The sequence below is a fragment of the Camellia sinensis genome, chromosome 4, assembly GCF_055761805.1.
Source record: "Camellia sinensis isolate YWXY chromosome 4, ASM5576180v1, whole genome shotgun sequence".
Classification (NCBI taxonomy): domain Eukaryota; kingdom Viridiplantae; phylum Streptophyta; class Magnoliopsida; order Ericales; family Theaceae; genus Camellia; species Camellia sinensis.
The window spans coordinates 198,584,019-198,601,326 of record NC_138964.1 but is presented as its reverse complement, the minus strand read 5'-3'; the positions used below and the strand labels follow the sequence as shown (position 1 = coordinate 198,601,326).

The window sequence follows — 17,308 nt, the reverse complement described above, 5'->3', positions numbered from 1 at the left end:
TTAGAACATGCTGTTAGAATTTACCAATTTACTCCTCCACCTACCATCTCCACTAGCACCCACTTCACCTACCACCTCCACTACACTTCACCTACTCCCAAAACTTCTCCTATATAATACATCCTTGTAGTATACAAAATGTACAACAATCTTGTAATCAATCAATCAATAATATACATCAGTTTATTTTACATGGTATCAGAGCCATAAGATTTAAACCTGTATTTTTTTCTCACCGGCGGGCAGCCGGCCGGCAACTCTGCCTTTGCTGCCCGCTGGAATTTTCTACCCATACCTTCCGCTCTCCACAGCCGTACCTCTGCAAGAAGAGAAGCTTCGCTCCATCATTTCCTTCCACGAATCTTCTTCGTGGCTTTCGCACTCTCTCTCACTTCCTCACTGTTCGCTGCCAACACCACTCCATCAAGATTAGAAAATGCCGATCACAAGCAAAGAATCGACTCCTCCTCCTATGATCGGCAAGACCGGACCTTACACAGTCTTCGTTACTCCTCCGGCGACTCCTTCACCTAAACCCTCCTCTCCGATTTCCGAATCGCCGGCTAAAAACGCTCCTTCTTCGCTGTCGGTTCAGCCTCGCACTCCGCCGCCGTTTCAGACCCCCCAGCCGCCGGTTCAGGCTCCGCCGCAGCAGTTTCTTAAGCCCGCTCCGTCCGACGGACCGGCCTTCGGGTTCTTCTGGAACGCCGTCGCTAAAGTCCAGAACGCTCATTCGAGTTTGGATGAGTACGTGGCACATTGGTTCGGATTGAATCAATCAAAGTATCAGTGGGCTTTAGATGATTATTACGAAAACAAGGGATCGGATCAAGTAGATACAAAAGCAAAAGACATATCCAGCAAAGTACAAAGCGTGTAACATGCATGTTGGTTGGGCAGAAATTTTGTCAAGGTCACCTGCAGTTTCTCCTGGGTCCTTTACCTGTATGCCTAAATACTAAATAAGGGAAGTGCCTATTGATGCGTGAAGGGACCTTTCTTTTCTTTTTTTTATTTTCTTTTACTCCATCTTTTGCACAGCACCACCGCCCCTTGTTCCCCACTCTCTCTCTCTATATATATTTATATATATCAAACCCATACCTACTCACTTTTTAACCCACATGCTGATTCACGCTACCCTTCCTTTACCCACTTTACCTTTATTTATTTTATTTTATTTTATTTTTTTTACTAACCAAAAAATAAAAAAAAAATAAAAAAAATAAAATAAAATAAAAAAATATATATATATCACACACACAAAAAAAAAAAAAAAAAAAACCACACTCATTTTATTCACCTCCGGGATCCATCCCGATCACAATTTTAAACCAAAAAAAAAAAAAAAAAAAAAACAAAAACAAAAAAAAAACAAAACATAACACACACAACAACGGCTTTGTTTTCTTTTCTGCAGACGGCCACACACCGACATCCCTTCTCTACTCTGCCGCCGGTCTTTTCTTCTTGCCTCCGTCCTGGGCGGCCCTTGCCGGTGTTGCCTCCGTATTTCCCACTCCACTGGGCATGATCACTACTCCCTGCTCCTCCACTGCAGCATATGGCGACCCTCCAAAACGGAACATCACGGTGGCCTTCCGCTTCAGCTCCTTATTTTCTGCTTTCAGCACGCTCATCTCTGCTCGCGCATCCTTATACATGCGTTGGAGCAGAGCCAGTTGGGCGTTTAAATGCTGCACCTCATTTGTCCTACTCTGCAGCCGGTTTGACAAATTTGTGACCGCCGTCATACTTTCCACACATGCCTTCAAAGTATACTGATTCGCCTCCACATCCGTTTGCACTGCCATTCTTTGCTCCACCGACCGCATCGGAAAGTTCAACGGGGCAAACTCCGGGGCGCTTGGTTGAGGTTCCAGTGCCACCGCACCAGTTCTCTCTCTTGTTGACTCGTTGAGGTCGGGAAAGAGGGTGAGCAGTCCACGGGAAGACGATGAAGCCATTTTCTCAGACAACAGAGTGATACAGAATATCTCTCTCAGCAATCTCTCTCCGAAACTCTCAGAATATCTCTCGCAAGTTTTTTGTCTCCGCCTTTGCCTTAGCCTCAGCCTTCGTCTTATAGCCGAGGCAGCCACGCGCATCGCGCGCCTCATACCTCCAGCCGACAAACAGGCGCACCAACCAAGGCACTCACGTGCCTCGCCATGATGAATCCGGCACACCTTTTAATGAATTGGGCACGCCTTTTGATGGCACGCCTTTTGATAAAATTGGGCACACCTTTTGAGGGTGCAACTTTTACAACGGTCCGACATGACCCTATAAACTGTCCCGACATTTGATTCCGGTTAGCATTTTCAACGGTCCGACATGACCCTATAAACTGTCCCGACATTTGATTCCGGTTAGCATTTTCAACGGTCCGACATGACCCTATAAACTGTCCCGACATTTGATTCCGGTTAGCATCTCCAACGGTCCGACATGACCCCATAAACTGTCCCGACATTTGATTCCGGTTAGCCTTTTACAACGGTCCGACAAGACCCCATAAACTGTCCCGACATTGATTCCGGTTAGCCTACAGTGTCCTCTACAACGTTATGACACCACCATACCGTGTCCTCTACAACGTTATGACACCACCATACAGTGTCCTCTACCACATTATGGCACCACCTTTCAGAGTCTTCACCAACGGTCTAACACGACCATACAGTGTCTCCTATCTTTTTTTTTTATTTTTATTTTTATGTATTTTCTTGTTTATTTTTATGTATTTTCTTGTTTTGTTCCTCTCTTCAAACTCAAGTTGGTTAGTTTCTATCCTCCTTGAGTTTGCGGGGGGCTGTTAGAATTTACCAATTTACTCCTCCACCTACCATCTCCACTAGCACCCACTTCACCTACCACCTCCACTACACTTCACCTACTCCCAAAACTTCTCCTATATAATACATCCTTGTAGTATACAAAATGTACAACAATCTTGTAATCAATCAATCAATAATATACATCAGTTTATTTTACACATGCGAGTGTTGGGCAATCCCATTATAAACAACTGTTTTGCAAGAGACAAAATATTTTAAATTTATAATTTAAAAAATAAAATAAAATAAAATATGAAGATGATTGGAATAATACCATGTCTATCCATGTACGTAATCTATATTAATTAGTTTTGTTTTGGTGTGGAGTGTTTTTCTTTAAAAATAATAAACAAATAAATAAAGGGGACAAAAATAATAGAGAGAAAAAGTTAGGTGTGAGACATCTTGGCTTGACATGAGGCAAGTTGTTACTTGGATGGGTGGAGAGACGAAATCATGTACAACTCTTTCATTTCTCAATTTTAAATAAGTTCTTGTAGACCAGATTATTAGATCTCAAATCTCACTTGTTTCTCAGGCTTAACACATTTTTATTCACTGGAGACATGAGTCAATCATTAAAAACGCATTAAAACAGATGAACATAGGAGTTTTGAAAGTATTTTTTGCATGCTTAAGTTATAGAGAATTGACAAATGGTATATTTTTCTTTTGTGATTAGGTTAAATAATAAGAGAATTTACGTGTAGATCTTGATAGGTAGATTTATTGTTTAATAAGTCTTGTAAAAATTAATTACGATTTTCATGAAACACTATTAAAAACGTTAGTAATTGTTAATTTTCAACGACAGTCTACAAATTTTGTCACAAAAATATTACTAATTATAAGTTTTAGCAACTATTTAAATAAATCGTCACAAAAAAATCACTAATTTTCAACTTTCAGTAACAGTTTAAAAAATTGGTCAATGAAAAATGTCGCTAATTGTAAGTTTTAGCGACGCTTTATAAAAATTATGATAAAAAAACCATTAATTATCAATTTTTAACTACATACGCAAAAAATCGTTATAAAACATTATTTTTAGCAACGATTTTAGTAGAATTTATTTTCAATATGATTTTATGAGAATTAAATTTAACTATTAGACTCATTGGTAATTTATCCTAAATAATAAGGTCTATCATATTTATGTTGGTGTTTGGAATATAATATGGAGACATAAATTTTTTCGTAATTAGTGAAGAAGTTCTAATGAGTACAGCTTGGGGTCTAAGAGTGTGTACTTTCAAAATTTTACATTTAACTCTCATTAGATGCTATCAATTTTTTAAGGTTACGTTCGCAGGTTATGCTTGAGTTATGCTTGAGATTTGTCTAATTCACATGGAGAGAACGTTTTAGATAAATTCCAAAATTAGTTGAGGTGTGTATAAATTAACCCGAATATTCAATAATAATAATAATAAAAGTACTATATGACATTACAGGGAGGTAGATTCCATTCTTATTTGTGAGTAAGAATTAAAGTTTTTTAATAAAAAAATGGCGTGTTTTCAATCTTGTTCTTTCTTTATATCAATCCTTATGTCTATTAACTTATTATTATTATTGTGAACTAAGGGAATAGTTTTGAAATAATTGATTGATTGATTAATCAAAATTAACTAAGTTACTGGATTAGTCCACTTCGCAAATTTTAATTTGTGATTTGTTCTAGTGTTAGAAACTATTCACTCACCCTAACTGCAAACGTAATTCATTGTGGGAAAATTACACTCACTGTTTGACATAATTTTATTAATCTTTCAATCAATAAGATTAAAGTGATTGAAATAAATATAAATTGGGTGCAAGCACAAGAAAAAATAAATAATACAAAATATATATTTTAATATTATTTTATTATTATTGTGATACTAAAGAGATAGGATCGAAATGATTGATTGATTGATTAATTAAAGTTAATGAATTTAATTAATCAATCCACTTGGCAAATTTTAATTTGTAATTTGTTCTGGTGTTAGAAATTATTCACTCACTCTAACTACAAACTTATTTCGATTTTGGCAAGTTTGACCTAATTTTATTAATCTTCCTATTAATAAGGTTAAACTAATCAAAATTAATATAAATTAGGCGCAAATACAAAAATAAATAAACAGTTCCGATTGGTAGCTCAAATATTATGAGGCTCGAATGGCCTAAGTCCAAAACGACGACATCTTGATTTTTTTTTTTCTCGTTTTTCTAAAGATGAAAAAGATGAAGAAGAAGAAGAAGAAGAGAGAAGAGGGAGGTAGAGAACACAAAGAGAGAGAGATACACATCATCATCAACAACAACATCTTCATCAACACATCATCATCAACAACAACAACAACAACTTCATCAACATCTTCATTAACAACAACATCTTCATCAACATCTTCATCATTATCATCATCATCATCAATAACAACATCTTCATCAACATCATCATCATCAACAAATTTTATTTTATTTATTTTCCTTCATCTTCATCTTCAGATCCAGATCTACTAAAAAAAAAAAAAAAAAAGAGAAAACAGAGTCTAAAAGAGGAGATTGGCGATGCCCACTGGCACCGCCACCATCACCGTCAACTATCTTTTCTCCTTCTTTTCTCTCGACTCTTCTCTCTCTCTCTCTCTCTCTCTCTCTCTCCCTCCTCTTCTCTTCCCTTTGTCTGTATTCAAAAGAAAAGAAAAGAAAAAGAATACCCCAAACGACGTCGTTTTGGGTATTCGAGCCACTTTCAAGCCATGTTTTTCGAGCTGCGAAGTATTATTGATAAATAAAATAGCTAATAATATTTATTTTTTCATCCATACGAGTAATAAATTAGTAATAAAAATAATATTAAGGCCTCGTTTGGCATGCGAATGTTTTAACTTAAAAGTCAAAAAGTAAAAAATTAAAAAGCCTATAATTTATACCAAAAAGTGCTCGATATAATTTTGTCAAAGTTATGAAATTCGGTGAATTTTCTAATTTGAAGGAAAGTTAATCTTATTTATTAGTCTCCTTTTAGCATTGACTTTTTTAGTTGGCTTTTTTGAGTTGAGACTTTTTTAGCTTGGGACTAAAACGTTCGTTTGGTTTGGTTTTTTTGGTTTTTTTGACTTTTGTGAAAGAAAAAAATGAAATAATTATGGTTTGGATATGATATTTTGTCTTATTGACTTATTTAGTTTATTTTTTCTTTTGTGTGTTTTTAACCTAACTAAATTAGCCAAACGAAGGCTTAATTTAATTTTTTTGGTATGTTGATTTCACTAGTCGAAGTGGGGAATGGGTTGGAAGATTGATGGAGAGGGAAGGGTGGTGGTCTATTTCAATGGCTTGGGCCAGTGTACATGCTTTAACATTTCTTCTAAGGGGCCACAAATTAAACATCTGTTATTGTCAACTTTTAATTTATTTATTTTCTTCTACTTATGTCTAGTTTAATATAGCTATTAAAAATTTTAAAAAAAATTAAAAAGAAAAGAAAAAATTAGCCACCTCAGAAGGATTAGATTAGAATCCCAGAAAATGGACTAATCTAATCCCAACCAACTTCTTGCAAGTTACAAGTCTTCCTCTATTGTTATCTTGGGTTTCATGATTAGTTAATTTTGTTTAGTCTTTTAATGATAAACGATTTAAGAATTTTCTTCCTTAGTCTTTTCTGAAGCTCTGTAATTCTCTTTGGTCATGTTTGATTCACAAAACTAATAGTGAAGTATTAATAATCCTATTAAATTAGTGTGGTATTCACTATCCAATTGGATTAATATCCATTGGATTAATAATCTCACCCCTACCCTATTACTAATAATCCTACAAATTTGTTGGATTAATTATCCTAAACCAAAATGTTAAAACAAATATATGATAATTGGGTCCACGGATAAATAATCCCAATCCCATGCTCTAATCCCGATTTTAGAGGGCGACAAGAAACAAGAACTAATGGAGGAAATTGCAGAGAACATTCAGATAGAAGAACATCGAGTGGACCAGTTCAGAGCACTGATATTCTTAGAACTCGAGAAAGAAGCTTATCACCGCGTCGGAATAGATTGGTGGCTCGCAGAGGTGAAGCTTCTGATACAACCATGGTGGGAGATAGATTCGCACAATGTGAGACATATGGTGCTTGTGAAACCGACAAGGCCATTGAAGGACGAACAGAGGAGTGTCCAAAAAATACTGGGGTTATCTGAGACAGAGGACTAGCCAAACCTGGATATGATAATATGGAATTGCAGAGGTGCGGGTAATGCTCGTTTCCGGAGAACATTGCGGGAATTGGTAAGTCTACACAAACCTGATATGTTAATACTTATGGAGACAAAAGTGGAACTACAAACAATGGGCATGTTTTTCAACAATCTGGGGTACACGGCTTCCACCCATGTTGATTCGGTTGGCAGAAGTGGAGGTATTTGGATATTGTGGAATCCTTGTCAAGCTAATGTCCGGGTTCATAATGCAACTTCCCAGATGATTACAGCTACTATATCAAGACAAGAGTATCCAGACTGGGTCCTATCTGTAGTTTATGCAAGCCCTAACATCCGAATGAGAGAGGAACTATGGAATGGTTTGGAAGACATTACTCAAAATATTCAGGAACCGTGGCTCGTAGCAGGGGACTTTAATGACTACTCTAGTTCTGAGGAGAAAAGGAGCTTCCAAGTTAATATAAATCAAAATACAAGTCAGAGCCAACACAGGAGCTAGAAATTCATGGATAGAGTTAATAGATGCAATCTTATGGACTTAAGCTGTGTTGGTCCTAGGCTCACTTGGACTAACAATAGAAAAGGTTGGGCAAAGACTACGGTTCGATTGGATCATGCCCTTTGTAACACTGAATGGAGAACACTGTTCCCAGAAGGGTATGTTAGAAACCTGCCTCACACTTACTCGGATCACTCTCCGCTTCTTCTATATACTCAAGGTACTAATACTTGTACTTCTTTATTTAAGTCCTTTAAATTCCACTCTGCTTGGTTAGCTCATGAGGGATTTAGTGATATTGTTGAGAAGAATTGGCCCAGGCCTCTGAACAACTTACTGGGGAACTTGGATCACTTAACCTCTGCTGTGCAGGATTGGAATAAAAATGTTTTTGGTAATATTTTTAGACGTAAAAGATGGCTGCTCGGCAGAATTAATGGGATCCAAATTTCTCAAGCCAATCATTATTCTCACAATCTTCATCAACTGGAAAGTGAGCTCACTACTGAGTATAATAGAATCTTGTACCAAGAAGAACTATTTTGGTTTCAAAAATCCCGTGCTAACTGGATTACTCAGTGTGAGCGAAATACAAAATTTTTCCACATGTCTACCATTATCAAAAGACGGAAAACCAAAATTACTGCTTTGAAAACTGAGGAGGGGGTGTGGATTGATAACCCTATTGAGCTAAAAAAATTAGTGCAGGTTTATTTTCAAAATATTTTTGCTCATACTCCTACTAGAAATTTTCATCATTGGAATAATCTGACCAAGCACCTTAATGCTGATGATCAACTAGAAATGGTTAGGGAGGTCTCTGCCAATGAAATCTGGAGGGCAGTCAAAAACATTAAAGCTTGTAAGGCCCCCGGTCATGATGGGTACCAAGCTATCTTCTATCATACCTTTTGGGGAATTGTAGGCAACTCTGTTACCGAATTTGTTCAACACTGTTTTTCCTCCTCTACTATTCCCCCTGAGATAAATAGAACTCTTGTAGCTCTTATCCCTAAAGTTGCTAACCCTGAAACTGTGAAGCAGTTCCGCCCAATCAGCCTCTGTAATGTGACTTATAAAATTATTTCCAAAATCCTTGTCAATAGAATTCGTCCTATCTTGAATGATATCATTAGCCCCAACCAAAGTAGCTTTATTCCGGGTAGTTCTACACATGATAATATCATCATCACTCAAGAAGCAATTCATACTTTGAATAAGAAAAAAGGGAAGATGGGATTCATGATTTTTAAAGTGGATCTTGAGAAGGCCTATGATAATATTTCTTGGATTTTCTTGCGGCAAACCTTGTTGGAATTTCAATTTGATGAGAAACTGGTGGCTATGATTATAAATTGTGTCACAAGTGTGAATACGCTATCTTATGGAATGGAGAACCCCTTGATGAGTTTAAACCTACTAAAGGTTTACGTCAAGGGGACCTTCTATCCCCGTATCTTTTTGTGCTATGCATGGAAAGACTCTCTGCTATGATTACACAAAAAGTGCAAGATAAAGAATGGACTAGACTTTGCTTGGCTAAGAGTGGTCCTACTATATCACACTTATTCTTTGCGGATGATTTGATTCTATTTTCTAAGGCTAATGATCGTAATTGTCACACCATTTTGAAAGTCTTGACTGAGTTTAGTGCCATTTCTGGATTGAAGGTTAATCTACATAAATCCTATCTATTTGTGTCTCCTAATATTGCTAGGAGGAGAGCTATGTAGCTGAGCAGCTTGAGCACTATTCCCTTAACTCAAAATTTGGGAAAGTACCTTGGGGTTCCTTTACTCCATGATAGAGTCAGCAAAAGTCATTTTCTGAATATATTGGAAAAGCTTAAGAATAAACTAACGGGGTGGAAATCTGGAATGTTGTCCCTGGCTGGGAGGCAACCTTGATTCAATCTGCTACTAGTGCTATGCCAGCTTATACCATGCACACAATGGAACTACCGAGGAAAGTTTGTGATGAGATTGATAGAATCAATAGAAATTTTCTTTGGGGTGATACCTTTCAGAAAAGGAAAGTGCATTTTGTTAATTGGGAACAAGTTTGTAAGATGAAAAAAATGGTGGTCTTGGGCTTCAGAAGGCTAGAGATCACAATCTAGCCCCTCTATCTAAACTGGGGTGGAAAATGCTTCATGAGGATAATACTCTTTGGGTGGAAGTGCTCAAAACTAAATATTTGGGACAACAGTCCTTTCTATCCAAGCGAAAATGCAAGAGAATATCACATACCTGGAAAGGTATTTTGAATACCAGGGATCTCCTAATTAAGGGAATTAGATGGAAGTTCGGTAGAGGATCTAAAGTTAAAGTTTGGAAGGATTGGTGGTGTGGTGATGGGGCACTTGACAAAGAATTGCACTCACCCACCAATCAAATTCCAAACTTTGAGGCTATCACTGTGGACTCCCTTCTTGATGATAATGGTGAATGGGATTTAAATCCTTTGCATACCTCTTTACCTTTGAATATGGTTGCTGAACCCAAACCAATGATGGAGAAGACACTCCTAGATGGATGAAATCCTCTGGTAGAGAGTTCTCTACATCAAGTGCATATGAATTAATTGTTGATCAACAAAATCAAGTGGGGGATTGGGGATGGATTTAGAAACTCAAGGTTCCTTCGAAACTTAAGAGTGTCTTGTGGCTTGTTCTCCATGACAAGCTTCTCACTAATCATAAGAGAGCCGTGAAGGGTCTCACTGATGATCTCAAATGCTCGTACTGTGTGAATATGGAAAACATGGAACACTTGCTTAGGCTCTGCCCTCAAGCTATTCAGGTATGGTACCAAGTCTTTAGCAAGGAATGGCATTCCAACATGCTATCTCTACCTTGGAGAGATTGGATCATTCAAAATGTGAAAAGAAGCATAAAAATTCTAACTTATTCCTTATTTCATTGTGGATTATTTGGAAGAATCGTAACAAAAGGGTTTTTGAACATAAATTTACGAACATTTATGAGAGTGTGAAAACTATTTTAGATTATAGCAAAGAGATTTTTCATGCTTTTAATCTTGATGTCACAACACATATTAAAGCTAAGAGTCTAACTAAGTGGTCTTGCCCAAATGCAGGAAAACTCAAGCTTAACACAGACGGTAGCACCCGCAGGCTTGGTGGTGGTGGCGGATTTGGTGGAGTATTTCGTGATGAAAAAGGGTCATGGATCAATGGGTACTACGGCAGACTTGAGATTTGTACTAGCCTTGAAGCCTAACTTTGGGCTGTCTACAAAGGGCTTACCATCATTCTCCAAAGAGGATACAATTAAGTGATTATAGAAACGAATGCGGAGCAAGTGGCTCAACTGTTGAGTGAAGACGTAGGAGAGAGATGCCCTTTTCGGGGCATTGTGGAAGATGCTCGTATAATCATGCGCGGCTGCGACTGCACCATCCAGCATATTCGAAGGGACGCCAATATTTGTGCTGATGCAATGGCTAAGCTAGGTGAATATCAACCAGCGGACTTATTGATTGTTCAAGAACCACCTGCGGAACTTCGGCCTTTGTTAGTCGAGGATATTGTTCACCTCTCTATGGAGGGCTCTAGGATGTAGTCCCTGTTTGTTTCTTTTTACCTTCCGATGTACCCAAAAAAAGAAGAAGCAATGTCTAAAAAATAATGGTTTTTTTTAATTAAAAAGAAAAAGGTAGTTAGAGATTGGATTGGATGTTCACGTAGCAGCCCAGTTTATACTGGGCCAACAAGTTTTAGGGTCCGAAACCTGATAACACTTTTTGCATTTAAAAATGGAGAAACATGCATCAGCGATTAGAGGTACGTTTTGAAGGTTTAAAACCATGATGGACCAATACTCAGTGGCCCAGTATAAGTGGGCCAGGCCTTTCTAAAGCTAAGCGAGTCCAATCCATATTTAATTTGTTTTAGCTGAAACTAGTTGTATTCAAGGAATTTTATTTGCATTTAAAAAATTATTCAGCACGCCTAATTTTTCACTATTTTTTATTAAATTATTTAAAGTTATAATTTTTTCTCAATACAACTTATGTTTTTTCATAAATTACCCTTTTCAATACAACTTATGTTTTTTCATAAATTACCCTTTAAAATAAAATGATAATTTGTAATACACCCAAATATTAAACAAATCAATTTAAATTATCTATTTCTTTTGTTCAGATACAGAAAACGGCGACGCGGTAGGCAAACTCCCAGCCCCCGTCACTGTAGATAATGACGTGGCTTACAAGGGTGATTTTTTGGATGCTAATAAGAATTGTGAACCTTTATTTTGTTGCCATTGTTGGCAGTGATGCCCAGTTCTGAGATCAATGTCGTGTTTTGGGTGTAGTGTTTTTCCAGAAACCTCCCTTTGGGAGCCATGGCAGCTCTGGAACCAAAACTAGAAACTTGATTATGATTCTCATCCATGGTTTGATTTTGTTCCATATTTTTTTATCCATAACTAATGACACAATAAAAAATAATGATATTGATGATAATGTTTAGTTTTAGTGAGGCAGATTGGAGTTTTGGAATGAATAAGAAGATGATGAGAAAATAATTAAAATGTAGAAAAGAAAATAAAGATTTAAATACGAGCCATAGGTATAAGTGCTTAGAATGTATCATGAGAATAATATATATTTTATTTTAAGATTTAATGTGTGTTGTTCTTATTAATAAATTTATATTAAGATATAATTGGAAATAAAATTTTAAAATTTTGATTGAACCTATTTAGTTACTATTTATTTGAGTGCAAATAGAATTCCCGTTGGATTCAGAAGCAAATCTACAGTTCTTACCTTACCCTCACTCCAAAACAAGTTTGAACGCTTACAAACACTGTTTTTAAGCATGGTCGAAAACAAAATTTTGAAGGACCCACAATTTAATTATAAAATCAGACACAACTTGCCGAGTTAACTCAATTCTATTTGAGATATAAGTGTTCATTTGGCATGTGAGTTTGGATGAGATTGAGATTATTTTAGTCACAAATAGACAAAATAAACTTTTTAGCCGTCGGCTAAAAATTGTCACATCTAAATCATAATTATTACATTTTTTCTTTTACAAAAGTTAAAAAAATCAAAAAAATCATCCAAAAAAAGACTATTTTAGCCTCAGAAAGTCAAGAAACCAACCTACATCCCAAACGAACCCTAAGATTAAAAATTTCATTGACACCTTTTATAATTTTTATAATTTAATTTTATCTCTTTTTTTTTTATATTATAATATTTTTTATTTAAAATTATAACAATATCCAAAATTTTACAATCAAAATAATTTTGATAAACAAACTATTTTTTTCTGTCTTAGACTGAAGGAGTGGAAGAGGTGCGATGTAAATGAAATAATGATTCTCTTTTTGTATCCAATGAGAGATTGTTTTGCTCTTTTTTTTTTTTTTTTTTAATTATTATTTAATCCTGAGATAATTGATGAAGTGGTATATTTTTGGATAATTTAGGATTTAACCAAATTTTATTTATTTACAAAGAGTTTGTTAGCTATTGTATCGAATTTCAAGAATTATTTTTACTATAATTTCTTTTAAGAATATTCACATTGTATAGCGAATACATAATAAGTGAAAAGTGATGAAAAAGTGGGGAAAAAAATAAAACCAAAGTACATAAAATATTGTTATTCATATAGAAAGATGGATTGGAGACCAATGGGTTAGGTGGATAAGCTCCTCTCTTACACGAGTGTATTAATAATCAAGTTATCATTGCGTGATATAATATTTTTTTTCTTTTATTTCTAAACAAATATAAAAAAAAATTAAATAAATAAATAAAACAAAACAAAAAGCAGAAGATTGAGATGTTCAAGTTCAAAGCATATGAATTCAACACCAAATTATTATTATTATTATTTGGGGTAAGTAACCTATATTATATATCAAAATTATTATACTTATAGAGTAATAACTCCAAAACTTAAAGGGTAAGCACAAGATGATAAGAGTGAGGTGGTGGGGAAAATGGGATTTGGAGATAAAGTTCTAATAATTATTGATTTAATGTTGGACTAAACTTAACATGGTTTAAAAATAAAGGGGAGGGGTAGTATACAGTATGTTCCTCGTGGAGACAAGGATCACACTTTTAAGAGTCCATTGGAAAGCAAGTGAAAGAGATTGATTTGAGTCCCACAACTCCACAAGTTCATATTATTATAAATAAATAAATAAATAAAATAGAAGAGCTAGTGTCCAAAAATGTCCATAAAAGATTAAGGAATGAGAGAGGGTGCTGCTAAGGTTCGTACCATGATAATGTTGATGTAATCCCCAAATAAGATCTCCAATTTGTGGCTCTATTTGATTGAGGTTTTAGATTTTTATTTTATTTTTTTAAAAAAAAAGTATAAATTAGTTTAACAAAAATAAACACATAAAATATATATATATATATATATACATTTAAAAAAAAACAAAAAATCATATAAAAGGTTTTTGAAGTTTTTTCATAAACAAATTCTGAAAATTAAATCAAACAGTGCCCATGAACCCATAGTATAACCTCTTAATGTTATCATGTACTAGTCAAAAAGACACATAATGCAATTATAGTACCAAATATAATTTATTCATATCTTCTTTTGTGGTTATGTTTGATTTTCACGATAAATTTTGTACACTCAAAATTTTCCGTTGCACAAAAAAAAAAAAAAAAACCTAAATCATCACTTTAAAATTATGGATAAATTACAAACACTCTCCTTGAGGTTAGGTAAAAATATAGATTTTCTCATGAGGTTTGAGAAATTACAAATTATCCCCTGAGGGTCAAATTTTCATGACAAATTAGGAAAAATTAGGGAAAAATCTATATGAGAATAAAAACTTCAAGGGGCAATTTGTTATGAAAATATAAACCTCAGGGAGTGAGATGTAATTTCTCAAACCTCATGGGAGAATCTGTATTTTCACCAAACCTCAAGGGGGTGTTTGTAATTTGCCCTAAAATTATTTTCAGTAATGTGAACAAATTGCATGTCAATTGTTAATTTATTTAAAAATCAATTAATTAAGTCCTAACCTTCTAACCATGTAAGAATGATATGTCTCTAACATTACTTTGACAAAACTTGCTAATGGAAAAATAAAAAATAAAAGAGTTTTTAATTTTTTTTAAAGCTAATATAAGTTGTCTCTATTCTATTATTTTAACATATCTGGTTTTAAATATTAAAATCTTATTACTCCATGCCTCACCTGTAACCCAAAGGTTGTATAAATTTACTTAGCGTGTATATACATTTGAGTATTTATGATAAGAAATAGTACGCTGGCCCCCTCACAAAGTTTATACATTTTCCAAATCTTCTAGAGATCTACTTTGGCCCCTATCTACAAAAACTTATGGGTTCGTCGCTTCTCATTTGTGAGGGAAAAAAAAAAAAAAATACAAATTTTATTAGTTTATATAAAAAAAATTATGTCAAAAATGCCACGAGATCCTTTTTTTTTTTTTTTAAATTTCCATTTCATGTTCTAATCTACTTTCAGTAACATGAAAAAAGATTTAAAAAAAACATTTATTCATTTATGTGTAAATTACATTGACTTCCCTTGAGGTTTAAAAAAAAAAAAAACTCACAATTTTGACATAATTATATTAAGTTACCTTAAAATATTAATTTATATTATACTTAACCCCCCCTCTTTTTTTTTTTTTTTTTTTTTTATCAATAACCTATTATTTATATGGATGGAAAAATGATATTGTCATCTATTTTACATGATAATGTACATTTTACGTTATTTATTTTTGTCTTTTTGCACTATGTATATTAGTAATTATATAAAAAAATATACAATTAACTATATTTTTTTAAATTTCAAGGTAGGTCAATATAATTGATTCTTCACTTATTTACAGAATGAATCATAAATACTGAAACTTCAAAGTATCATTTCAAATTAAAAATTCCATTTCACACTTGTACGATTTTAAAAACTATTGCACCAGGCCACGAGCTGGGGTATATTCATTTCATACAGCTCACGCTCACCATTGGCAACATAATTTAATTATAAATATAATATAAAATAAAAGAAGTTGTTTAATAATAATAGTTTGGCACTCTTAGAGCAATCTGTAATTTATGTCAGCCATTTCTCCTCCACGCCTAACAGCCTAGCATTAACATTCCTAAACTATAGGAACATTGTCTCTTTTTCTTAATAAATAAAAAATAAAAATTTGATAACCAATTGTGTGTATTTGCTTGCATTTCGATCAATTTTAGAACCTTAAAATTAACGATTGGATAAACTTTTATTAGAATTTCTTATGCTGTGTTTGGTTGGGAGATTTAAAAAGGGATTTGGAAAAGGAAAAGGAAAAGGTGTGTGAAACTAGGTGAAATGTACGTATATTTTATTCATATTTCACCTAACTTTTCATTTTCTCTTTCTAAATCTCTTCTCAAATCCTCCAACCAAACACAGCGTTAGAGTGACTCTAACTTGACATTACCTTTTATTCTCCAAGTCTTTGCCACTCAGATGAGGTAAAAGCTAAATTTTAGCATTCAAAAGCACAATCTTCAATTCACCACTGCATTTTCAGTCACATGATCAAGGCTTGAAATTCGCGTTTCAAGATTTTTAGAATATGTTATTTTATTTTATTTTTTCAAAAAAAAAAAATCTAATGTGGTTAAAATTTTGAAAAATAAAAAACACTTATTATTTTTATATAATTTTATCTTTTTATAATATTTATTTTAATAAATTAATTTTTATATTTAAAAAAATAAAATTTTGATTTAGAAAATAAAAGCCATATCATTGCAATGAACTCCAGAGACGGTGGATTACATAGTGCTAGAAAAATGCATATATATATATATATATATATGAAAGTGATTTGTGGGAAAGAAAGCGTTATATGGTAGCTCACTAACTATTTAGCATTATCTTATAAACTAAAGACTAAAAAAACATTAAACATTAGTTACATAGATTAGATTTGAGATTCCACCATAAGTCATCATTAATGCCATTATCCGAGAATAATTAATTGAAATCAATGAGTAGTTAATCCCTCTATCACTCGTTTTATCATAATGCCACCCGTGATCTCAATAACAAAAAAACAATTCATATAAAATTAAAAAGAATAATAACTTGTGTCTAGGTTGAATACAAAAATGGAAACTAGTTAAGGCTAAACTCATGATCCAATGGACTTGGAAAAAAATACTAAATAAATTAATTAATTAATTAAAATAGACAAGTATAGGTAGTTCATGTTTTGGCTACTTTCTTTAGATAATTAATTTAAGGAGACACCACCAGGGGAGTGAAATTGAAAAAGATGCACATGCATGGGGGAGAAAGCAGCCAAAAAGACAAGGAGATATATCGTCCTACTTTGGCATGATAATTTATTTGACAAATTTTATTTATAGCTTATTTGTTTAAATTTGAAATTTCTAGATGAGGTGGTTATAATTTAAGAAGTTCTGAGGTTTCTCACTACACAAATTAAAATTTTATACACAAAATTTAGGGATATTTTAAAGATAAAATATTTTTTTGTTGTCAAAAATGTAATTATTATATTTTTAGCGACGAAATTTGGAGTTAGTAATGAATTATTATCTTTTTTAGATCAAATTTTTTGTATCAAAAAATAATTTTTTTTTGGCACCAAATTATTTTTTCCACATTTATTAGCAATATTTTAAATTTTTTTTGTCTCTACAAACTTTGTTTTTTTATTTTCCAAACAACCTTT

At 33.7% G+C, this 17,308-nt stretch overlaps 2 protein-coding genes across 2 annotated transcripts; both read left to right on the top strand.

Annotated features, from left to right (window-relative positions):
• The first annotated feature begins 436 nt into the window (after positions 1 to 436).
• Positions 437 to 880, top strand: LOC145824363 (uncharacterized). The gene has a single exon (XM_082924003.1). It carries the CDS (start codon positions 437 to 439, stop codon positions 878 to 880), a length of 444 nt encoding a protein of 147 aa, XP_082780129.1.
• Positions 881 to 7,058: 6,178 nt separating this feature from the next.
• Positions 7,059 to 11,136, top strand: LOC145824362 (uncharacterized). Its single transcript, XM_082924002.1, has 8 exons — positions 7,059 to 7,530; positions 7,613 to 7,711; positions 7,831 to 8,978; positions 9,155 to 9,282; positions 9,827 to 10,043; positions 10,181 to 10,354; positions 10,652 to 10,751; positions 10,859 to 11,136. Exons 1-8 carry the CDS (start codon positions 7,059 to 7,061, stop codon positions 11,134 to 11,136), a joined length of 2,616 nt encoding a protein of 871 aa, XP_082780128.1.
• Positions 11,137 to 17,308: the final 6,172 nt, after the last annotated feature.